This window comes from Dipodomys ordii, unplaced genomic scaffold (assembly GCF_000151885.1).
Source record: "Dipodomys ordii isolate 6190 unplaced genomic scaffold, Dord_2.0 Scaffold8, whole genome shotgun sequence".
NCBI classification, from domain to species: domain Eukaryota; kingdom Metazoa; phylum Chordata; class Mammalia; order Rodentia; family Heteromyidae; genus Dipodomys; species Dipodomys ordii.
The window spans coordinates 20,878,650-20,897,907 of record NW_012267224.1 but is presented as its reverse complement, the minus strand read 5'-3'; the positions used below and the strand labels follow the sequence as shown (position 1 = coordinate 20,897,907).

The 19,258-nt window shown below is 41.4% G+C and overlaps 1 protein-coding gene across 2 annotated transcripts in view; it reads left to right on the top strand.

Moving 5' to 3' along the window:
* The first annotated feature begins 200 nt into the window (after positions 1–200).
* Atp8a1 (ATPase, aminophospholipid transporter (APLT), class I, type 8A, member 1) overlaps positions 201–19,258 on the top strand; it is a 215,387-nt gene continuing 196,329 nt past the window's right edge. For both annotated transcript variants that reach the window (XM_013009074.1, XM_013009073.1), the window contains exon 1: positions 201–319. In XM_013009074.1, the coding sequence (XP_012864528.1) occupies positions 271–319 (49 nt within the window). In that variant the 5' untranslated portion in view covers positions 201–270. The remainder of the gene's footprint in view (positions 320–19,258) is intronic.

Below are 19,258 nucleotides of genomic sequence, written 5' to 3'. Positions count from 1 at the left end.
GCCCGGCCCCGCCCCTCCGGGCCGCCCCCTCGGAGGCTGCGGGGAGAAGCCGGCCCGGCGCAGCGGACGCTACCACCTTCGCCCCGGCCGCCGCTTCCTCCTCCTCCCTGCTGCTCGGGTGCTGCTGCCCCGGGTGGGCGGCGGGCGGGACCCGGGCGGCGGCTGAGCCCTGGGTGCGGGGCGCAGCCAGGTCCCCGAGCCCGCGCGGCGACATCGGCGGCGTGACAGGTGCAGAGTCCCCGCCGAGAGCCCCCAGCGGCTGCGGCGGCGATGCCCACCATGCGGAGGACCGTGTCGGAGATCCGCTCCCGCGCGGAGGGTGAGAGGCCGCCCGCGGGGCTCGGGGGGCCGGGCGCGCGCGCGCGCGCGGGGGGCGACGCCGACCCCGCCGGGGTGGGGGGCGCGGCGCGGCGCGTGTCCGTGTCTGCGGCTGGGCTGTGTTCATCCGGGAAGGGGCCATCTCGTCCCTCCGCTTCCTTCCTGGCAGCCGCACTGCCGGGTCTCCGGCAGACCCTCTTCCCCTGCACTGCCGTCTCTGCAACTCGCAAAGCCTTTCGGGGCTCCAGAACCCCCCCCCCCCAAATTCGTGTCCTGGGAGGGAGCCCCGAGACTCCCTGCAGCGTGATCCGTGCGATCCGTATCCCAATGCATATCCCAGGTCCCTCTCCCTCCCTCTCTCCCTGCCCACCAGCGCGCAAACCGGGCTTCCACGCAGCTGCCCCAGCCCGCCCCCTCGTCCCCCCCCCCCCCCCGCCCCCCACCCCCCCCCCCCCCCCCGACTGGCAAGTCTGCCATTTGAGCCAAAACTCCACTTCGTCCCCTGCCCAGCGCGGCTCCCCCTCCTCCCCCCCCCCGACAAATCCCAGCCGGAGAGAAACAGGTTTGCCTTTCCCAAAAGGCAAGATCCTTTGATCCACGGTCTCCAGGCTGTCTGGGCGCCAGGAGCATTTCGTCGGGGTTGGGTGCAGCTCTGCCTCCCGCAGTGAGCGCAGCCTCTCCAGGCACTGGGCCGGTTTCGTTTCGCATTTCCTTTCGCCTGGAACCTACACTTTGCCCAGCTGAGCTGACTTGAGGGAGGTGGAAGCTGTTTTCTTTGCTCCACCCAGGGCCAGCTGTTGAATGACTGACTACACTTGTAGGCACTGAGCAACAGATGCCCCAAGGTGTCGATCAGGGAGCTATGGGGAAGGCTGAATACTTCATCCTGGCCCTGCAGCCTTGGGCATCCTGTCTGGTGTGTGGTGTGTGGCAGACCCTCAATGAGTATCTCTTGATTTTTGCTCATGGCCAGAGCCAAGATCATAGAGCTCTGTTTTCTTTCTTTTGGTTTTGCGATCCCATAAATCTTGTCCTTGAACCTTGCCAAGGGTAGGGTGACATGTTTTTGATAAGTAGTCTGTCTTGTCATCAGTGATTCTCACTCTGCCATCCCATCCCCACCCATCCTAAAATGGGAGACAGGTGACGAAGTGGTTAAAAATTTTTTTTAAATACATCGAAGTTAGGAGAATAACATAATGACTATATTAAGACAGGCCATTTTAGTTTTCCTCCATATTATCCACCTGTCAACATCAGGTCTCTGAATTCTGAAGTCTAGGATTTTCTCATTGCAACATGAAAGTGTTATACTGTTTTGGGGAAAAGGCTATACACAAGAGTCAAATTGACCAGGGTTGGCATTTAACACATATTTCTATCTTTGCAAAATACTGAAAATAGAAAATTACAAAGAACAGTACAGGAATTTTGCATATACAGTTGAATAGATAACATTAAAAATACACAATAAAATTAGACTTTTTTCTTGTATTCTGAGTGAAATTAATGAATTTTGATCATCACCATTTGAGCCATGGGAGCAAAGAAAATCAATAGTTGGTGATGTAGAAAATACTATTGTAATAGGATGCTGTTACTTAGTGCTTTCAAGAAACAGTGATTAATGGATCATATGTTGTGGGGAATGGAGACAAGAGAAAAAAAACCTAGACGCAATTCACAAGTACTGTATGAGTGGATTTGAAGTATTCGAAGGCTGCAGTCTCATTTTTGACTGGAATATATGATTTTTTTCAAAGCACTTTTACAACAATTACCTCATGGAATCTCACATGACTCCTTGAAGTTGGTGAAGATGGCAGAGAAATATCTGATAGTTGAGAAACTGGTTTTCGATGGTTCAGTAATTCACCCAAGGTCAGATGGCCTGTTTGGAGTAAGAACTCTGGGAAAACCAGGGTTGGTTCTGACTTAATTTCTGTGTTGCCTGCATGTCCACCACAGTGTTATTGGGCATGGTAGTGCTTGACAAATGACCCTTCCTTCCTGTATTGCTTGTTTTCAGTTTATGATGTGTTCAGCATTGTGCTTGGGGCTGTGATGAAAACAAAATAAGTAATAACTCCGTGGGCTGGTGGTGTGGCTCATTGCCTTTGCTTCCCACATGTTTGTTTGCTAAGGAATATTCTCCTTTGACAGGACCTGCTTCTTTGAAGGCCTTATATTGAACTGCAGTCTCCTAGACCTCAGTTAAGTGGATCAGAGTGGGTTCCTGACCCAAAGGCAGTCCATAGGAGACTCATTCATATGTAACCTTGTGGCTTGGCAAAAAAAAAAAATTCTCTGTGCTATTATATCTCTGTTAGGAAGCATGAAGATTAGAGACAGGATGGAAATGGAAACAAAAAGGGGTCAGAGGTGAATGGGCTGGTAATATATTGAGAATGAATGGCTGCAATAGGTCATGTAAATAATGCTGATGTAAGCAAGCAAAAACTGAGTATAAAGATATCCAAGTGAATGAAACAGCTGGACATGAACAGATGCTGAGAGTGGTAGTCAGACCTGGGTCTTCTGACTTCTGTTACAAAGCAACTTTAAAAATAATATTTTTTTTTCCTCCTTGAAGTGACAAATGAGTTTCAGTTTCTTAAATCCAGATTGGTTAGATGCATGAATGTCTTGGTTGTAAATTGTTTACCACCAAGTTGGAGAGAAAGGATTTAAATGAAATAAGAAATAAAATAATCTCGCTATTGTTAATTAAACATTGTGCTTGCTATGAATGACAGAGGTTCTGTGGGAGACCAGAACTTTAGTGCCCACATAATAGGGTATGATTTGATGAGTCCTCTTGCAGTTATTTTTCAAACTTTAAGGTCCATAAGAATTACTTGAGGACTTTGGGTAAGGCTGGAGTAGATAATCTCTCACACATTGACAGATGATGCTGGATGCTGGTCTGTTGATAACAGACCCTAAAGGATACTCTTGTCTATTTCAGTAGTTTGGGCGGTGTTTGCATGGGAAAATAGTGGCTATGAACCTGGCTTACATCAGAGTTTTTAAGGAAGTTGGCTAGAAGCAGAGGGAAAACCTAGAAGGCAGAGAATATCAGTTTGGGCAGGTAGAGATGGCTAGATTACAGAGAACTTTTGGATGCCAAAATGAAACTTTTGGAGTTGAATATTTGAACAAGATCTTAGAGTTCATTGAATTTCTTACTTGAGTTTCTCAATGCATCAAAAGTGACAGGGCTGGGTTTGGAGCCATTGTCAAGAAGGAACTGCTGAAAAGAAGTCAGATTAATTCAAGAAGTGTGGGGAATGGTATAGAAGAACAGGCACCATAGATAGTTAGGACTAAAGGAGAGAGTGAGAATGGGCAGGCAGGAGTCCCAAAATTCTGGTGCTGATGAGGCATATTTTGAGGACCTCTCCTTTATAGTCTTCAACAGATCTGGATGAGAAAGTCTGCTAATAAAGGTGAGGAAATTGAGGAGAGTTAATACAATAAGAGATGATCCTTTAAATTGTGATATTATTGTGGGACATCCAAATGAACATATCTCAGAGGTACTTAGAAATTATTCATGTGACTGGGTGCTGCCTGTAATCCCCAGCTACTCAGGAGGCTGACATCTGAGATCTGAGGATCAGTTCAAAGCTAGTCCTGGTAGGAAAGTCCATGAGATGCTTATCTCCATTTAACCACCAAAAAGCCAGACGTGGAGCCAGGCTCATGTGGTTAACTCACTAGCTTTGAGCAAAAATGCCCCGAGAACTAGCACAAAAAAGAAAGAAAAAGGGAGAAAGGAAAAAAAAAGAGAGAAAGAAAAGTTGTTTCACATATGGGAGAAATCTAAACTGGGAATCTTAAAGTCAGGGATAATAGTTGAAACTCTTAGAGATAAATTTGTCTGAGAGGCAGTGAAGTTAAAACAAGGCTTCAACTTGAGGCATGGCTCAAGTGGTAGAGTGCCCACCTAACAATCATAAGACCCTGTGTTCAAACCCTACTACTAAAACAAAGCAAAACAACTCCAGAAAGCTAGATGTTTTTGGTCTCTTTTTTCATACCCCAGCTGAATCAAGTAGGAGTGAGTACAATGTTAATAATGTAGAAAGAATTGTTTTTCCCACTTCTACACTAGTATCAGCTGTCAGCTACTCCTGCGGCACACAGCCGTCAGGAATAATGGCCCATTATTGCCCTTTGGCTTTACTGTCCTGAGTGGATGACCCATAAAGTTACAATGTGGCTGATAGATGCCAGCTATCTATATAAGATTTCCAGGCAGGTGGGATAGACTCCTATCTGGGCGAGAAGCCGGGAAATGGAGTTTTCCAGCTGAACATATTACTTAGTGAATATACAAAAGAAAGAAGGGAAATAATTAATAGGTAAATAACAGGCCCAATCATAACCAGGTACTCATATTTCCAAAAACTCTTGAATAAAATAAGTATTTTAAAGTTCATTCTTTCAAAAATGTTTTTGTTGTTGTTGTTTGGTTGTTTTCTTTTTAACTGTTTTTTTTTATCTTTTCTTTTTTTTTGGTACTGGGGATTGAACCCAGGACATTGCACTTGCTAGGCAAGCACTTGGTCACTGAGCTACATCCCAGCCCTTATTCTTTATAAACTAGTAAGCATTAAATTGTCGAAAATGAAAATGCACTTTAAAAAGTCCACCATGGTTTGTGTTTTCCTCTGCTGAATATTCTAATGTCAGAATGTAACAGTATTCAAGGTTGTTTGAAACATGTTAACTGAGAAATTTAGAACTTGTTATGAGGAACCAAATGCCAACTTGAAATGTTTACAAGTTACAATAAAATAAAAAATTAAAATAAAAAATAAAAAATGTTTACAAGTATGTATCATACTATATTTACTTAAAAGGAAACAAAGGGAGCAGGAAAAGTAATTTCTTGTTAAAGGAAAACAAAAATTAGGAGGTGATTTTAGTTGCCCAGACCAAAGATAATTAAGGACTTTCATTTGACAAGCATGTATTGTGCACCTGCTGTAACCAGCTAACTAGGGGTGAGACCCCAGTGCTGCCATTGAAGATGAGTTCATAGTTTATGACTGAATGAGAATGAGTGTAGTGGTCCCTTATATCATCAATATTTGAAAAATTTCTAGATGCCAGTTCATTTGAGTGATGCTGGATTATTAAGTGCATTAGGACTAAATTCTGTTTTCTAATCCATAGTGCAAAATTCACCCCCCCATTCTATTGTTTCGAAAACAATGAAAATTGAAGCCTGTGATGACGTTATAACATGGGAAAGTTAAGAATTATGAAGCCAATAGTTTTTACTTTCATTCTTTACTCTGTACCATAACCTAAATCTTTCAATGGTCTTACCATCTGCAGTGTGTGTGTGTGTGTGTGTGTGTGTGTGTGTGTAGCATGTGCTGGTACTGGGACTTGCACTCAGGGTCTGGGCACTGTCCCTGAGCATTTTTTGCTCAAAGCTAGCATTCTACCACTTGTGCCACAGCTCCAGTTTCAGATTTTTAATGGTTAATTGAAGATAAGGGCCTTTCCTACCTGGGCTAGGTTGGAACTGTGATCCTCAGATGTCAGCCTCCTAAGTAGATAGGATTATAGGTGATTTTGTCTGTTTTGCTCACTGATAATGTTGCTCCCCTTCCTGAAGCACAGATACTGGGTGAATGAGCAGATGATCCTATGATCCCAGATTGCAGAATACTTAGAACTAAATGCAGACATGGTAAATACAGACATGTACATTCCTGCTGAAACTGAGCAACACACACACACACACACACACACCACACACACACACACACACATACCACACCACACACACACCACACACACACACACACACACACACACACCACACACACCACACCACACACACCACACCACACACCACACACACACACACACAGACACACCACACACACACACACACACACACACACACACACACCAAAAACTGTGTCTTCATAATACCTGTTATGCCTACCACATAGTCACTACTCCACGTTGTTCTAAAGAAACAACTGTAGGCTTTCTTCTTGATGGAAGAGTTCAACTTTGGGGTTTTTATTTATTTATGTTTAATTGTTGTAGAAGTAGTAGTTGTAGAAGTAGTACTTATTGAGAAAACTCACACCACAAAAATATTTCAAAGGGACAATAAGATCACTACCCAGAGAGGCCAAACAAATATCACCAGATCATAATTATGAAATTATCATTTTAGTGTATCTTTCTGTTTTCCAGAAAAGAAGAAAAACGGTATCATACTATACAATAGAAGTCCTCATTGGCCGTGATTTTTGTCTACTTTTCCTACTTGTATTCTCGGTGCCCAGAGCAGTGACTAGCACATATCAGGGGCTCAATAATACTTGTTGAATGCACAGTTGGATGCCATTAATTTTTGACAGTTGGGAATTTTTATATTAGCATGCAGTTTACTAAGGAATCTCCTGTGGTCAGACCTTTTAGGCCATTGTAGTGTTTTATATTGTGACTTTATTTTTAAGCTTATGTTAGGTGTAAGAAGGGGAGGGTGGTTTCATTGCGACACATATTGACAGTGTATTCCAGTCAGTCACACATTCACTATCACTTGCTCTTCTCCCCCTCACCTTCTCAAAACAATTTAGACATTTTCACTGTTCTATTTGCATAGCTGTACTTCCTCCATATTCAGCCTCTCTTACTCTCCTTGCTACACAAGTACTAATACTCTACCAGTCTATTTCTCCTTCCTTGTCCCCCGAATTGTTTCATGTTTTTGACTTTTCAAACAAATCCTGAAGAAGAATCTTCATATATCTTTGTTCACTTTTCAGATTATGTTTCTGTGCAAAGGCCTGAGAAGTGGGATGTCTACGTCAAACATGTGTCACTTTGTAAATTTTGGTACCAATTTCACAATGGTTGGAATGAGTTACGTGACTTTACAGTTTTACAGAATTGTAACTCCCTGCTCAACTCTCACTGCTCAGCATTGGCATTAGGTTGTGTTCTTTTGTTTTTATCTTAACGATACACAGCACAGAAAATGAAATCTTTACATTTACTTAGCTGCTTTACTAGATTGTACACATCTGGTTGTTAAGTTTAGTGATTGACTGTGTCTGACTTGTTCATTCATGTTCTATACAAAGTTGGCTTTATATCGAATGTCTTCTTTTCTATTAGTGTATGTCATATGAAATAATGGAGTTTATTTTGATATTTGTCTTAAGTATAATTCTACCACTTGAATGACTTTCCTAGTCCCATTGTGACATTTTCACACAAATATATAGTGTGTTGTAATCACATTCACCCATTTTCCTTTTATTCCCTTCCTGACCCCCATGTCATCCTTAGTATTCCTCTCACATCTGTTGTAGATTTCATAAGAGAAAGTATGTGATACATTAATTTATTTATTTGTTGGTACATGACTTTTTCCTTGAAGTTTTTTCTTTAATGTAATATTTTAAGCTTATTATCTATTTATGTAATACCCAAGTGTTCAGTAAATCATTTTGACATACTAATTTGAACAAAAATCATTTTGCATGATACTTGAGGTTTCTCTGATGTCCCTCCTACTCCTTCTTTTCCATTTTTCTCTATTTAGTCTGTCTCTTTGGTCCTTTAATATCAATTTCTTTATTGTAACTAATTTTTTAAAGTTCTCATGACCTCACTGCTGTTTTTTCTGAATTTTCTCACATTTATTTTTCCATTTGAATTTATGAATGCATCATTAGTCAAAGATGTGTTGGAGTATTTACTTTATATTTATATTTATACTTGCGAGAATGAACATATTTCTGATTGTGAGTTATTTATGCTTAGTTTCTCTCTCCATTTATCTTAATTTTCTTTCATATACTAGGGATGTTTTCTTCAAATAAATCTTACTGATTTAATGACCTGTTCCTAGATGGTTTATATTGTATGAAAACACAGTGAGCATTTTTTGTTCTTGCTTGTGACAGCATGTGTAAGGTAAAGCTATTGATTTTGAAGCCAACTATTGGTCTGAATTCTTTCAGACCATTTAAAGTAGCTTTTGAGTTAACACTCATCTCCATAAATTTTCAAAGTGTGTTCTATATCATAAAGCATTTTAAAGTACTTTCAGTTAGTTCTTCTTACCATTCTAGATATTTTCTCATTTTAATCACTAAAAATTTGTAGACTCTGATTTCAATGTACTACAAACTTTCACATAATGGCCCCTATGTCAGAACTGAGAATATTTCTATTTCTCATCCTTTTTACTTGGAATAAAGTCAGAATTTTGACCAGCTAGCATTTAACTAATGGTCTCACAAAATCTACTTACGTCAAATTGGCATTTGTATCTCAGATCAGCACTAAGAGAAATAAAATGGGATCCACAAATGCTAGATGCATGCTGGTTAAAATAATCCAGTGGCCACATCAAAAGAAATGTAAAAGGAAGTAGGTTACCATGTGTGTAATAATCTTTCTTATTATAAATCAAATATTAAATATATTAAGTTATGCTATGACATGTAGTATCAGAATAAAATATTAATGCATGATAAGCATGTAACATTTTCTCTAATCCTATACATCCAAAGTATTCCATTTTTTAGTTGATACAAAAGTTGAAAATGTAGTAGTTGCCATTTGTTATTTGTATTAAATTTGGTGTGTTGGCAGGAGTGCTGTATTTACAGAGCACCTGTAGCACATGACCTGTGGCTGCAGTCTTACACAGCCGTAGGTTTTACCTCCAGCATGTGCTAACATGGTAGCAGCTAGTGGAATGTTTTAGTCTATAAAATTTTACAATGGAAATCCCAAGTAAGCTCTTGAAAAATACATGCAAAGATATACTTCTCTCAAGTAGCAACTGAAGCCTTTGGCTTCGTTTACAACAGAAGGCAGACAGACACGTGTGTCCTCATAACACCTCACACGTGACATTAGTGCCTATTGAACACAGATTTTTGACATAGCCCACATAACAATGTAGAGCTTTAATGAGAGTAGATGATAGCTTCTTTTGAGGACTGTTCTGTTTCTGTTTTTTTTTTGAAAATCTCTTTTTAATAAGCCAAAAAAATCTGCCTGTAGTATTCATTTTCATTCAAATGTGAACATAAGTGAGAAACAGAACTTTGAGTGGTGTATTTTTATGTACAGTGTCCCCATCACTTTTGTGGTCTAAATGGACTTTGGAGCTGAGCTTCATGGATTATTTATGCCTCTAATTGACTTGGCAAAGGGAAGTGTTGGTTTTAAATTCAGCCTCTCTTCATTATATTGTGTGAGATTTCTCTGAAGGACGTGACTGATCTCGACCCATCTGGAGCTCTATTTAATAGCATCAAGTTAATCGGGTGACAGTTCAGGCAGAGACTGCTACTGAGCAACCTACTTCTTGACCCAGGAAACAATGTTGGTGGCCCAGACCTGTTCAGGCTTTTGTGAGCAAAGCAAATAAATAATAGTATACAGTGTTGAGTTAGGGAAGTGGTTTGTTCTGACATCAGTCTGGAATAGCCGAGCTTCTATTATTGGCTTTGGACCTTCTGATAATTTATCCCAAGAATAAGCTAATTTGGTGTAAAAAAAAAAAAAAGCAATTTCTTTCCAACTTCTTTTTTCTTTTTTTGTCCGTTCGTGGGGCCTGAACTCTGGGCCTGGGCGCTGTCCCTCAGCAATTCAGCTCAAAGCTAGCGCTCTACCACTTGAGCCACAGCACCACTTCCAGTTTTTTTCTTTTTTGCTTATGTGATGCTGAGGAATCGAACCCAGGGCCTCATGCAAGCAAGGCAAGCGCTCTACCACTGAGCCACCTTCCCAGCCCTTTCTTCCCAACTTCTGCAAGATATTTTCCACCTTCTGCAGCCTCAGCCACATGTAGATAGAGCATTGTCCAACTCCTGAAAATCTTTGATGTAGGGGACATGTAAAGAGCTACGACTTAGCACTCTAAAGACATGGCATGAGCCTCCTGCCACTGCTTGCTTGACCCTCAGTGCCTCTCAAAGCAATTCTTAGCTCTCCAGGACTGGGGGCTCCTGCCTTAATCAGAAGAGATGCTGGTTCCTGACCCTGGGGTAGACTCCTGGGCCCTGCTCATATGAGCAGTTCTAATGCTAAATCAGGACAGCGACGGTTTCTGAAGAGCATGAGCTCATGCTTTCTTCATTGTCGCTGTTGACCAGCTTATCCAAACCAGCTTATTGCCCCATGTAGGAGCTCCTGGATTCTGAGAACGTCTGTCCTCATGACCACATATCCTGGGTCTCTTGCCCGCTGTATTGTCGTCCTAATGGCGACTAGTAGATCCTTTCCAGTTCCTTTCTAGTTTATCTTACTCTACTTTTTAATTAATTATTTATTTTTTCCTATCTCAGGTCCCTTCTCTGACCAAATACATAAAACGAATCTTTCTGTATAAATTTCATCCAAAGTTGATGTACTACTCTATATTTCAAGCATCTCTTTGGTTCATCTCTCTGCCAGAATGGTAGTGATAAATATTCTCAGATAGACTCAGTCAATTTTCCTGAACATTTTCCCTGGTTAGGGTCAGAGTTAGAGAAAGGAAGTGAAGATGACTGCCTGCCATCCTTAATGTAAAGCGTGTTCAGTAGAAGCTCTTCTGTAGTGTCAGTACTTGGTTTTCACTAGCTTCCTTATTTTGGGATTTGTAGTGATTAGTAGTTTTACTCATCTTGTATTTTGTAGCCAGCAAATTGAGTCTTTTGTAGCTGGGCGTGGGGGTAGCTTAACAACTTGGTGAAAGTCCTTGAAACTTCTTTTTTTTTTGTGTGTATGTGTTGGTTGTAGGCCTGAACTCTGGGCCTGGGCGCTGTCCTCAGCCCTTCAGCTCAAGGCTAGCGCTCTACCACTTGAGCCACAGCACCACTTCTGGCTTTCTCTGCGTATGTGGTGCTGAGGAATCGAACCCAGGCCCTCATGCATGCAAGGCAAGCACTCTACCACTGAGCCACCTTCCCAGCCCAGTCCTTGAAACTTCTTTGGCAACTTTCTATTTCCATTTTTTCCATTGTTTCTGCAAGTGCAGATTAATCCTACTATGGTATGAAATATTCTTTACTGTAGGTTATTGTGGAAAATGTGAGAACTTACCACAAGTCCCAAATCACTTTACTTCCCTGTTTACTAATTGAAGCTACATTTTGAGACTCTTAGTTTGGTGAGGCTCTTAATCTGGCAAGTGTGGCTTCTGGATGGGTGGTGGACCCTGGCTTCAGGATGTGGGTGAAATGACCATAGCTGGTGGTGAAGATTGTCATTTGATGCACTGAGGAGAAAATGAATGTCACACTGCATGCATCATGTCCAAACAGTGTGATGTTTTATAAAAACAGTTCTCATCCACCTTCATTTGTTTCTGCATCTAGACTTTTCTTTGTTAGACAATAACATAACTTGTACTTTTTTTTTTCTGTAAAAACCAAAGTTTGACCTAGTAAGGAGAAAAAGTTGAACCTTATTGGTTCAGTTTAACCCCCGGTGGTTACTTATCTTTTCTTCAAAGCTCAGCAGAAGGAAGTTGGCTTTTTGCTAACTTCTAAGTGAATATAATTAGTAAAGGAATTTTTTAAAAAAGAAAAGAAAACCATCTTAATTTCCCCAGATGCCTAGTTGAATTTCCCCTGATCTTATTAAGTGATTGTCCCTGGGGAATTCATCCTTGTTCATGAAACACTCTCTTACATATTTATTTATCTTTACTAAGCCTGAATGCCAAAGACTCAGTCTGAACTTCATAGTTTTCTTTAAAAGTTGTCAGACATCTTTCTATATGTTTAACTGGAATTGTCAGGGTTGTTTTTTTTCCACTGAAGCAAGATAATTGAATCACTCTTTATTGTTTGTACCTCATGCACTCTTGGCCAACCTGGTTTCAGAATACTAGACATGGCATCCACCTCACAAGTAGACTGCTTTTCACTCCCATAGACTGCCCTCTCTCTCCTTAGTACTTAAGCTAATTCCTTATAGACAACTAATTTGAGAGAAAGTTAAACAAGAGACTCAGAGTTCTATATTGGCCTGGAGTGATACTGAGTTTCAAGCTGTGTGGCCTTGAGAGTTGTTTAACCTCTGAAAATCCTATTTTCTTTGGTAAAGTGGTCATAATCTATCAGGGACATATTTGCTTATTGGATAGCCAAAGGCAAAGCTGGAATTTCCTAAGGAACTTGAAACACGTGGCCCACCGATTCCCATACCAGGGATTCCAGGATCATTTTGGGAATTAGGGTTGTTTCTTTGAAACAGAGAGAGAATGGTATGTACCAGTGGCAGTGGTGAGAAGTGTCACTCAGGAAAGTCTGAAGGAGGGCCTGAGAGACTTGTTGATGGAGAGAATGCGGAGTGTTAAAGAGGAAGAGGGCTGGAAGTGGAGGTGTGGCTCAACAAGTGGTAGAGTGCCATCCTTGAGTGAAAAAGCTTGGGCCCTGAGTCCAACCCCTGGTACCAGCACAACAACAATGCAAAGGGGAGTCAGGGAAGAATGGCTAAAGTTTGGGTCCTTGGTGCCAATTGATAACCACTGATACAGAAAACATTATGATGAAATGGTAACCCCTCTGTCCCACACCTTGATAATAACAATAGAATTGTATTTAAAAAACCCACTGAGATGCTGCCATGATGGCACACGCCTGTAAACCCCACTCAAGAGGCAGAGGCAGGAAGATTATACATTCTGACACCACCATGGACTACATAAAAAAAATGGGAGAAAAGAAAGAATGGGAGGATGTGGGGGAGGGAAAGAACACACACTAAACTGTAAAAAAGACTGAAACTCTGCTCACATCTTAGAAAAAAGAGAAAGGAAGCCCTCATTTGACAGCATACATATGATTTTGAACATTTCTTTTATTCTTTATTGCATTAAGGCAGATTTCGGAATTGCTATCCTCTACTTCTCCAATCTTTTCTCTGAAGATTCTTGTGTGTGTGTGTGTGTGTGTGTGTGTGTGTGTGTGTGTGTGCGCGCGCGCGCACGCGCGTTTCGGTCCTGTGTGTGTGTATGTGTGTGTGCGCGTGCGTTTCAGTCCTGGGGCCTCAACTCTGGGCCTGGGCGCTGTCCCTCAGCCCTTCAGCTCAAGGCTAGCGCTCTACCACTTGAGCCACAGTGCCACTTCTGGCTTTTTCTGCTTATGTGATGCTGAGGAATCAAACCCAGGGCCTCAAGCACTCTATCACTGAGCCACCTTCCCAGCCCTCTGGGAATATTCTTTAGAACCATGTAAACATCATTTAATTAGTGTCTTTTTTGTTTGTTTGTTTGCCTGCTGTGGTTGTTAGGCTGTAGGATTTGTACAGAATTGTTTGGGCTAGAGAATTCTCTCCCCAGGACTCTTGGCTCTGTAATCAGAGTTGATCAGTGTTATTTCATGTTTTCACTCTATTATTTTGGCCGTTAAAGATGCTTCGGAACCGCAGGGACATTCTCCAAAGTGGAGAGGGCAAATGAAAGCCCTTGCTACAAAATAAGGTCTAAACAAATCCTATTTGAATCTCCTGAGTGATAGAGATATGATCAAGCTGTTCAGATTTTGGAAGCTAAGGTTTGGAAATGCTGGAGCAATTCTGAAATCTAATAGAGTTTCCTTAGTCTCCCACACAGAGGCCCATGGCTCTTTGCTAGACAATGGCAAAGGTGTGGCAGCAGATATAGGAGGCTGACCTCATTCTAATTGGTGAAGGTAGCACCTGGAAGTAATTGCATTAGGAGGTTCTTTCTACTCTAGGTAACTATTATTATGGCTCTTGAAACTCCTCAAAGCTTTTGTTCCATCTATTTCCATCTCCTATTCTGCCTGTGATTTTGGGTGGGCTGTGGCAATCTTATACACATGTCCTGGCTTTCAGGACACTGAGCTGGGTCTTTGGAGTTTTTCAGCCCACCAGCTGTCATCCACAAATTTCAATTTAATCTAGTTAATAGCACTTGCTGTCATTTTTTTTCCCTAGTCACATCCAGATAAACTAAAGGATGCTGGCTAAAAAAAAAAAAAAAAAAAAAAGGATGCTGGCTCTTCCTTACTTGCTTGCATGTACAGGCTCTTAGATCTTCCAGCCTGTCCTGTCTTGTCCAACCAGTCTCAGTAGGTTCTTTCATCTTGCCCACATGGCAAGATTAAAATCATCTTGTGGCAGACAAGCCATCCCAGTGCTGTCCCCTTTCTCAGGGTCACACGGGGTGTGAGGGAACTCCTCCCAGGGGTCATGGTGAGTTTTCTACTTTTTGAACCTTGTTGAATGGACTTGTTGGGTACTTTTCCTGCTTGGCTTCAGGAGTGCTGGTCATAAATAGGTCAATGTTGAGCCACACCTCTTCTTATCCTGGGTGGTGTTTATTGGGCAAAAAGCTACTGCTCCAGTGTGCGTGTGGTTTATTGTGTTATGTGGTCTGTGCTGATGTCCTCACCAAAGTCATAATTGGCAGGTAGGCTTTAGTCAGCTGTTTGGCTTATTGAGGTTGTTAAAAAATAAAAGGTACATTTTAGTTCTCTTTCACACAACGTCACAATGGAAGGAAAAGCAGGTGCCAGTCAAACTCCTCTGACTCACTCTGATAATGATATGGCAACCCAATGATGTTAATTTGGATATTTCTGCTATTTCACTAAAAATGAGGACTAGTTTGTGGGAACTATTTATATATCTGCCCATTTGTCTGTTATAAAATGCATCAATAGGTCTAAAAACAGAAGGCTGTAGATATAACTACTAGCTTTCACGGTAGTTTGTTAATCATTTTTCTGGGTGCTTTGAAGGGCTAGCTCATTCAGAATTATAGTTCACCCATGTCTTCCTGTGAAGTTCACTCATGTCTTAATGGCTGCAAGCTTTTACAGCACATCACTTAATCATTTTTTCTGTGTGTGAAATGATAAAAAAAAATTGCCACCTCCATTGCCATTTTACAAGTGGTTCACTGATGACCACTTAAAAATCTTTTTGGTGGGAGGGATGGGGAGAACAATGAAAGAGGTGACCTTGATCAAGATTCATTGTACTCACAAACTGACATATTAAATTTAAACCCTTCTGTAAAGGACTACTTAAAGATAACTTAAGTAACTTTTTAGAAACTAGAAAATAGCTCATGCCCACATTCCTAATTTCTTAGGAGACTGAGATCTGAGGATCATGGGTAAAAATAGTCTCTCAGACTTCGATCTCCAAGTGAACAGTGAAATGCCAGAAGTAGCTGGAGCTCTGGTTCAAGTGGTAGAACATCAGCCTTAGTAAAAACAAAAGCCAAGCAAGAACTCTATCAGGCCCTGAGTTCAAGTACTAACACAGGTATGCATGCACATACAACACAGTGCCTTTTTGAAAGGTTAAGATCATAAAATCCAGGGCTGGGAAGGTGGCTCAGTGGTAGAGCGCTTGCCTTGCTTGCATGAGGCCCTGGGTTCGATTCCTCAGCACCACATAAGCAAAAAGAAAAAAGACAGAAGTGGCGCTGTGGCTCAAGTGGTAGAGCGCTAGCCTTGAGCTGAAGAGCTGAGGGACAGCACCCAGGCCCAGAGTTCAGGCCCCACAACCGGAACCAAAAGATCATAAAATCCTAGAGGTAGAAAGGAACTTAGAAATCCTTTCTTGTAATAAAGCATGTGATACAGACTTCTTGTGACTGATTATCACTTTTCTCCTCAAAATCCTCTGGACAAAGGGATCACACCTCGTAACACAGACAGCTCATTTCATTCTCAGTCAGCTCTAATTTTTAGCAAGTTCTTTCCTGCTAAGAAAGCAACACATTTATTTTCTACACATCTTGTTATGTCGAATGCCCCATTATTTGCTCAGCAAACTAAGGCCTAAATAAAGGACCTTCAATTAATTCAGCTTCTAAAAGTCTTGAATTCGGAGTCTTTGAGTCATCTGCACATTTGTTCATCATGTCATACATGTCCTTATCCTGCCACAGGAACTCAGGAGTCTGGCTCCAAAGTCCTCACAACTCCATCTGAGGAACCCTCTTGAATCAAAGCTAAGGCTTATGGATTTGGACCTTTGGGATTTCTCACTGTGTCCAGTATTGCCCTATTATTAATATGTGTGTCTCCTGCATCCTTGTCTTCATATCTTTGACATATTAGTCCATTTTCATTACCATAATGAAACAATGGAAGCTGGGGAAGCTTATAAATAAAAAGGTGGATTTTGGCTCATAGTTCTTGAGGCCCCACCCACAGTCAAGTGGCTACATCTCATGATGGCCTTCTCAGCCATTCATGGCCTGATAGGGTATCATTTGGCAAGAGACGGAACTGTGTGTGTGTGTGTGTGTGCGTGCGTGTGCGCACGCACATGCGCGTGCATGCATGTGTGCGTGTACTGTGTACTCTCCTCTTTTTTTTTTTTAAGGCCAGTATCTAATCACAAGGGCTCCATCTTGATTATCTGATCCTACCCAGCTTGTACTGGCCTCACATCTTAAACTCCATGATCACATTAAATTTCCTCTTTCCAACCACCTCATAATGAAAATTAAATTTTAACACACGACCCCTCAGGATACATAATCAAGTCCTATCCAAACTATACCAGCATGCCTGTGGCTTCAGGTACCCTGACATGCTCCAGCCTGACTTTCCATGGTGGTACCTGTGCAATGCTGGACTGTGGATTGCAAGTCCACATCTCCAGGAGCATCTGATTGTCCTGCCTGGTCAGGTGAGGAGTAACAGAACCGAACTACAGCTCTGGTATGAGCTTCCCCCACACATTAGCTAGGCAATCATGGAATTACCTGTTGTTTTAGGATGGAACCTAGCCAAAACCCTCCTTAAAGTCCAGTTGTTAGTGTTTTTGCCCTCATTCTCTTTTCTTGCATCCTATCCTGTCTTCTCTTCCCCTTCTTTCCCTTCTTCTCCCCTCCCTCTCTTCCTCAGTGCTGGAAATCGAACCTTGAGCCTCATGCATGGTGGACATACTCTAACACTGAGCTATATTTCCAGCCCTGGATGCTAGTGTTTCAAAAAGGTAGGAAAGGTGTAGTGGTAACCACTTCTCTTTAAACCATCCTCTTAATCTTCTACACATGATTTCTGAACGGCATTAACGTCACCCTTATTGGACGATAATGGAAGTGTTTGGATTTAGGGAATGTAAAGAGTCCTTTTAGAAGAGGAACACCTTTTAATCTGAAAATGTATCCTATGTTCTGTATATATTGAAACATAACTTTTAAAATAATTAAATCCTTGCTCCATATTAACTGAATTCTCAATGTGCAAAGTAAATAGTCTTTTAACTGCAAATTAATTATTTTCATAAATTCTCCATAAGTCTTTTAGAACAGTACATCCCATTGTATAAATCTATGAACTTGGAAATTATGTCTGTATATTTCTATCTTAATAAACAGTGGTTTATAATATACAAGATGTGTCTTTCTACAACCCTTGGACAGTGTCTTCTTCATCTTTTCTAGCCTCTTTCATTCACTGTAATTTTATGGTTTGTGACAGATCACTTAGCTATCCTACAGGTACTCAAAAATTTTGTAGATTGTTATGGGTGCGTGTGTGCGTGCGTGTGTGTGTTACTGTAAGATGAATTCTTTCAGAGCAGCGAGGTGCTGGCTTTTGGTTTTTCCTTTTTTAAAAAAGTCATCTCCTGCATTCCATTTTGCTTTAGTTTTTCCAACTAATAGTTCTAGCCTTTTTGATTCTAAGATACTACTGCTTATTAGATGATGAATTCAACTACAAAGTGTTTGATGATGATGATTTTTTTTAATTTGTTAACTTTCGTCTGTTTCCACAACTAGCCCATCTCATCAATTCCTTGCATTCAAGTTGAAAAGAAAATTTGTTTGAATACCTTTGCTCCATTCTCGGATGTCTGTTCATCTGCTATTATTTGCTGCTAAACATCCGAGCCTGTTTCCTGTCTTTCCCATGGCTTAAAAACAAATCTCCTCTTACTAATTCAACGACTTACTGGGGGGCTGCAGTGGCCTCTGAGTGCCCTCTCTTTCCCCTGGTCAAGGCCTTGCACAGTGACCATATTGTCTCCCATGACCATCTGGGCCTCTGCCTTTTTTTTTCTTTTAGTCTTGATGATAACTTGAAATGTATCATCCAGAAGTCTGGGATGCATGTCTGTCTTGACCTGTCATTCTCCTCGTTGGCTGTCAAAGAGTTATGTTTTATAAGTGTATCCTTACTACTTTACCATTTGTACATTGATTAGAATTCAGTCTCCAGGAGTAGTTCTCATCTTGTTCTCAGAGATGACCTGATGCGAGGGCAAGTCGCCAATGTTGTCAGCTGTTCCAGAGTTCTGGCTGATGCGTAGTGGATGTTAGGTAGGTGAAACCCCTTACTCCTAGTGCAGTCTGCCGCTGCCATGGTTGTGAAATCTGTATTAAGATCACAGAGTTTCATTCCTCTTATCAGTCCAAGTGATCTATATGGGGTGTCTCCAAGGATAAGCCATAATATTCTTCTCTCTCTCATATTTCTTGATTTTCCAGTTAAGCATGATTTAGCATTAGTAAATACTTTATTGTTATTTCCAAGTAACTCAGCATACCCAAGACAATTATTTTTCTAGGTTAATATCCAAGGCTGCTTGCCAAGGAGATCAAGGACTTACTATGTTTGAGGCCCAGCACTAGGCTTACCATAGGTTTCTATGGAATATGGCTTTAGATTAGCCTTTTTTCTAAATGTCTGGAATAATCCTGTAATCCTAGCTACTCAGGAGGCTGAGATCTGAGGATCGAGGTTCAAAGCCAGCCAGGGCAGGAAAGTCCATGAGACTCTTTTCTCCAATAAACCACTAGAAAACCACAAGTGGCGTTGTGGCTCAAGTGGTAGAGCGCTCACCTTGAGCTGAAGAGCCACATGGACAGCGTCCAAGCCCAGAGTTCAAGCCCCACGACCAACCAAAAAAAATTATTGTCTTTAAGTGGTTGTTATTATCTTTA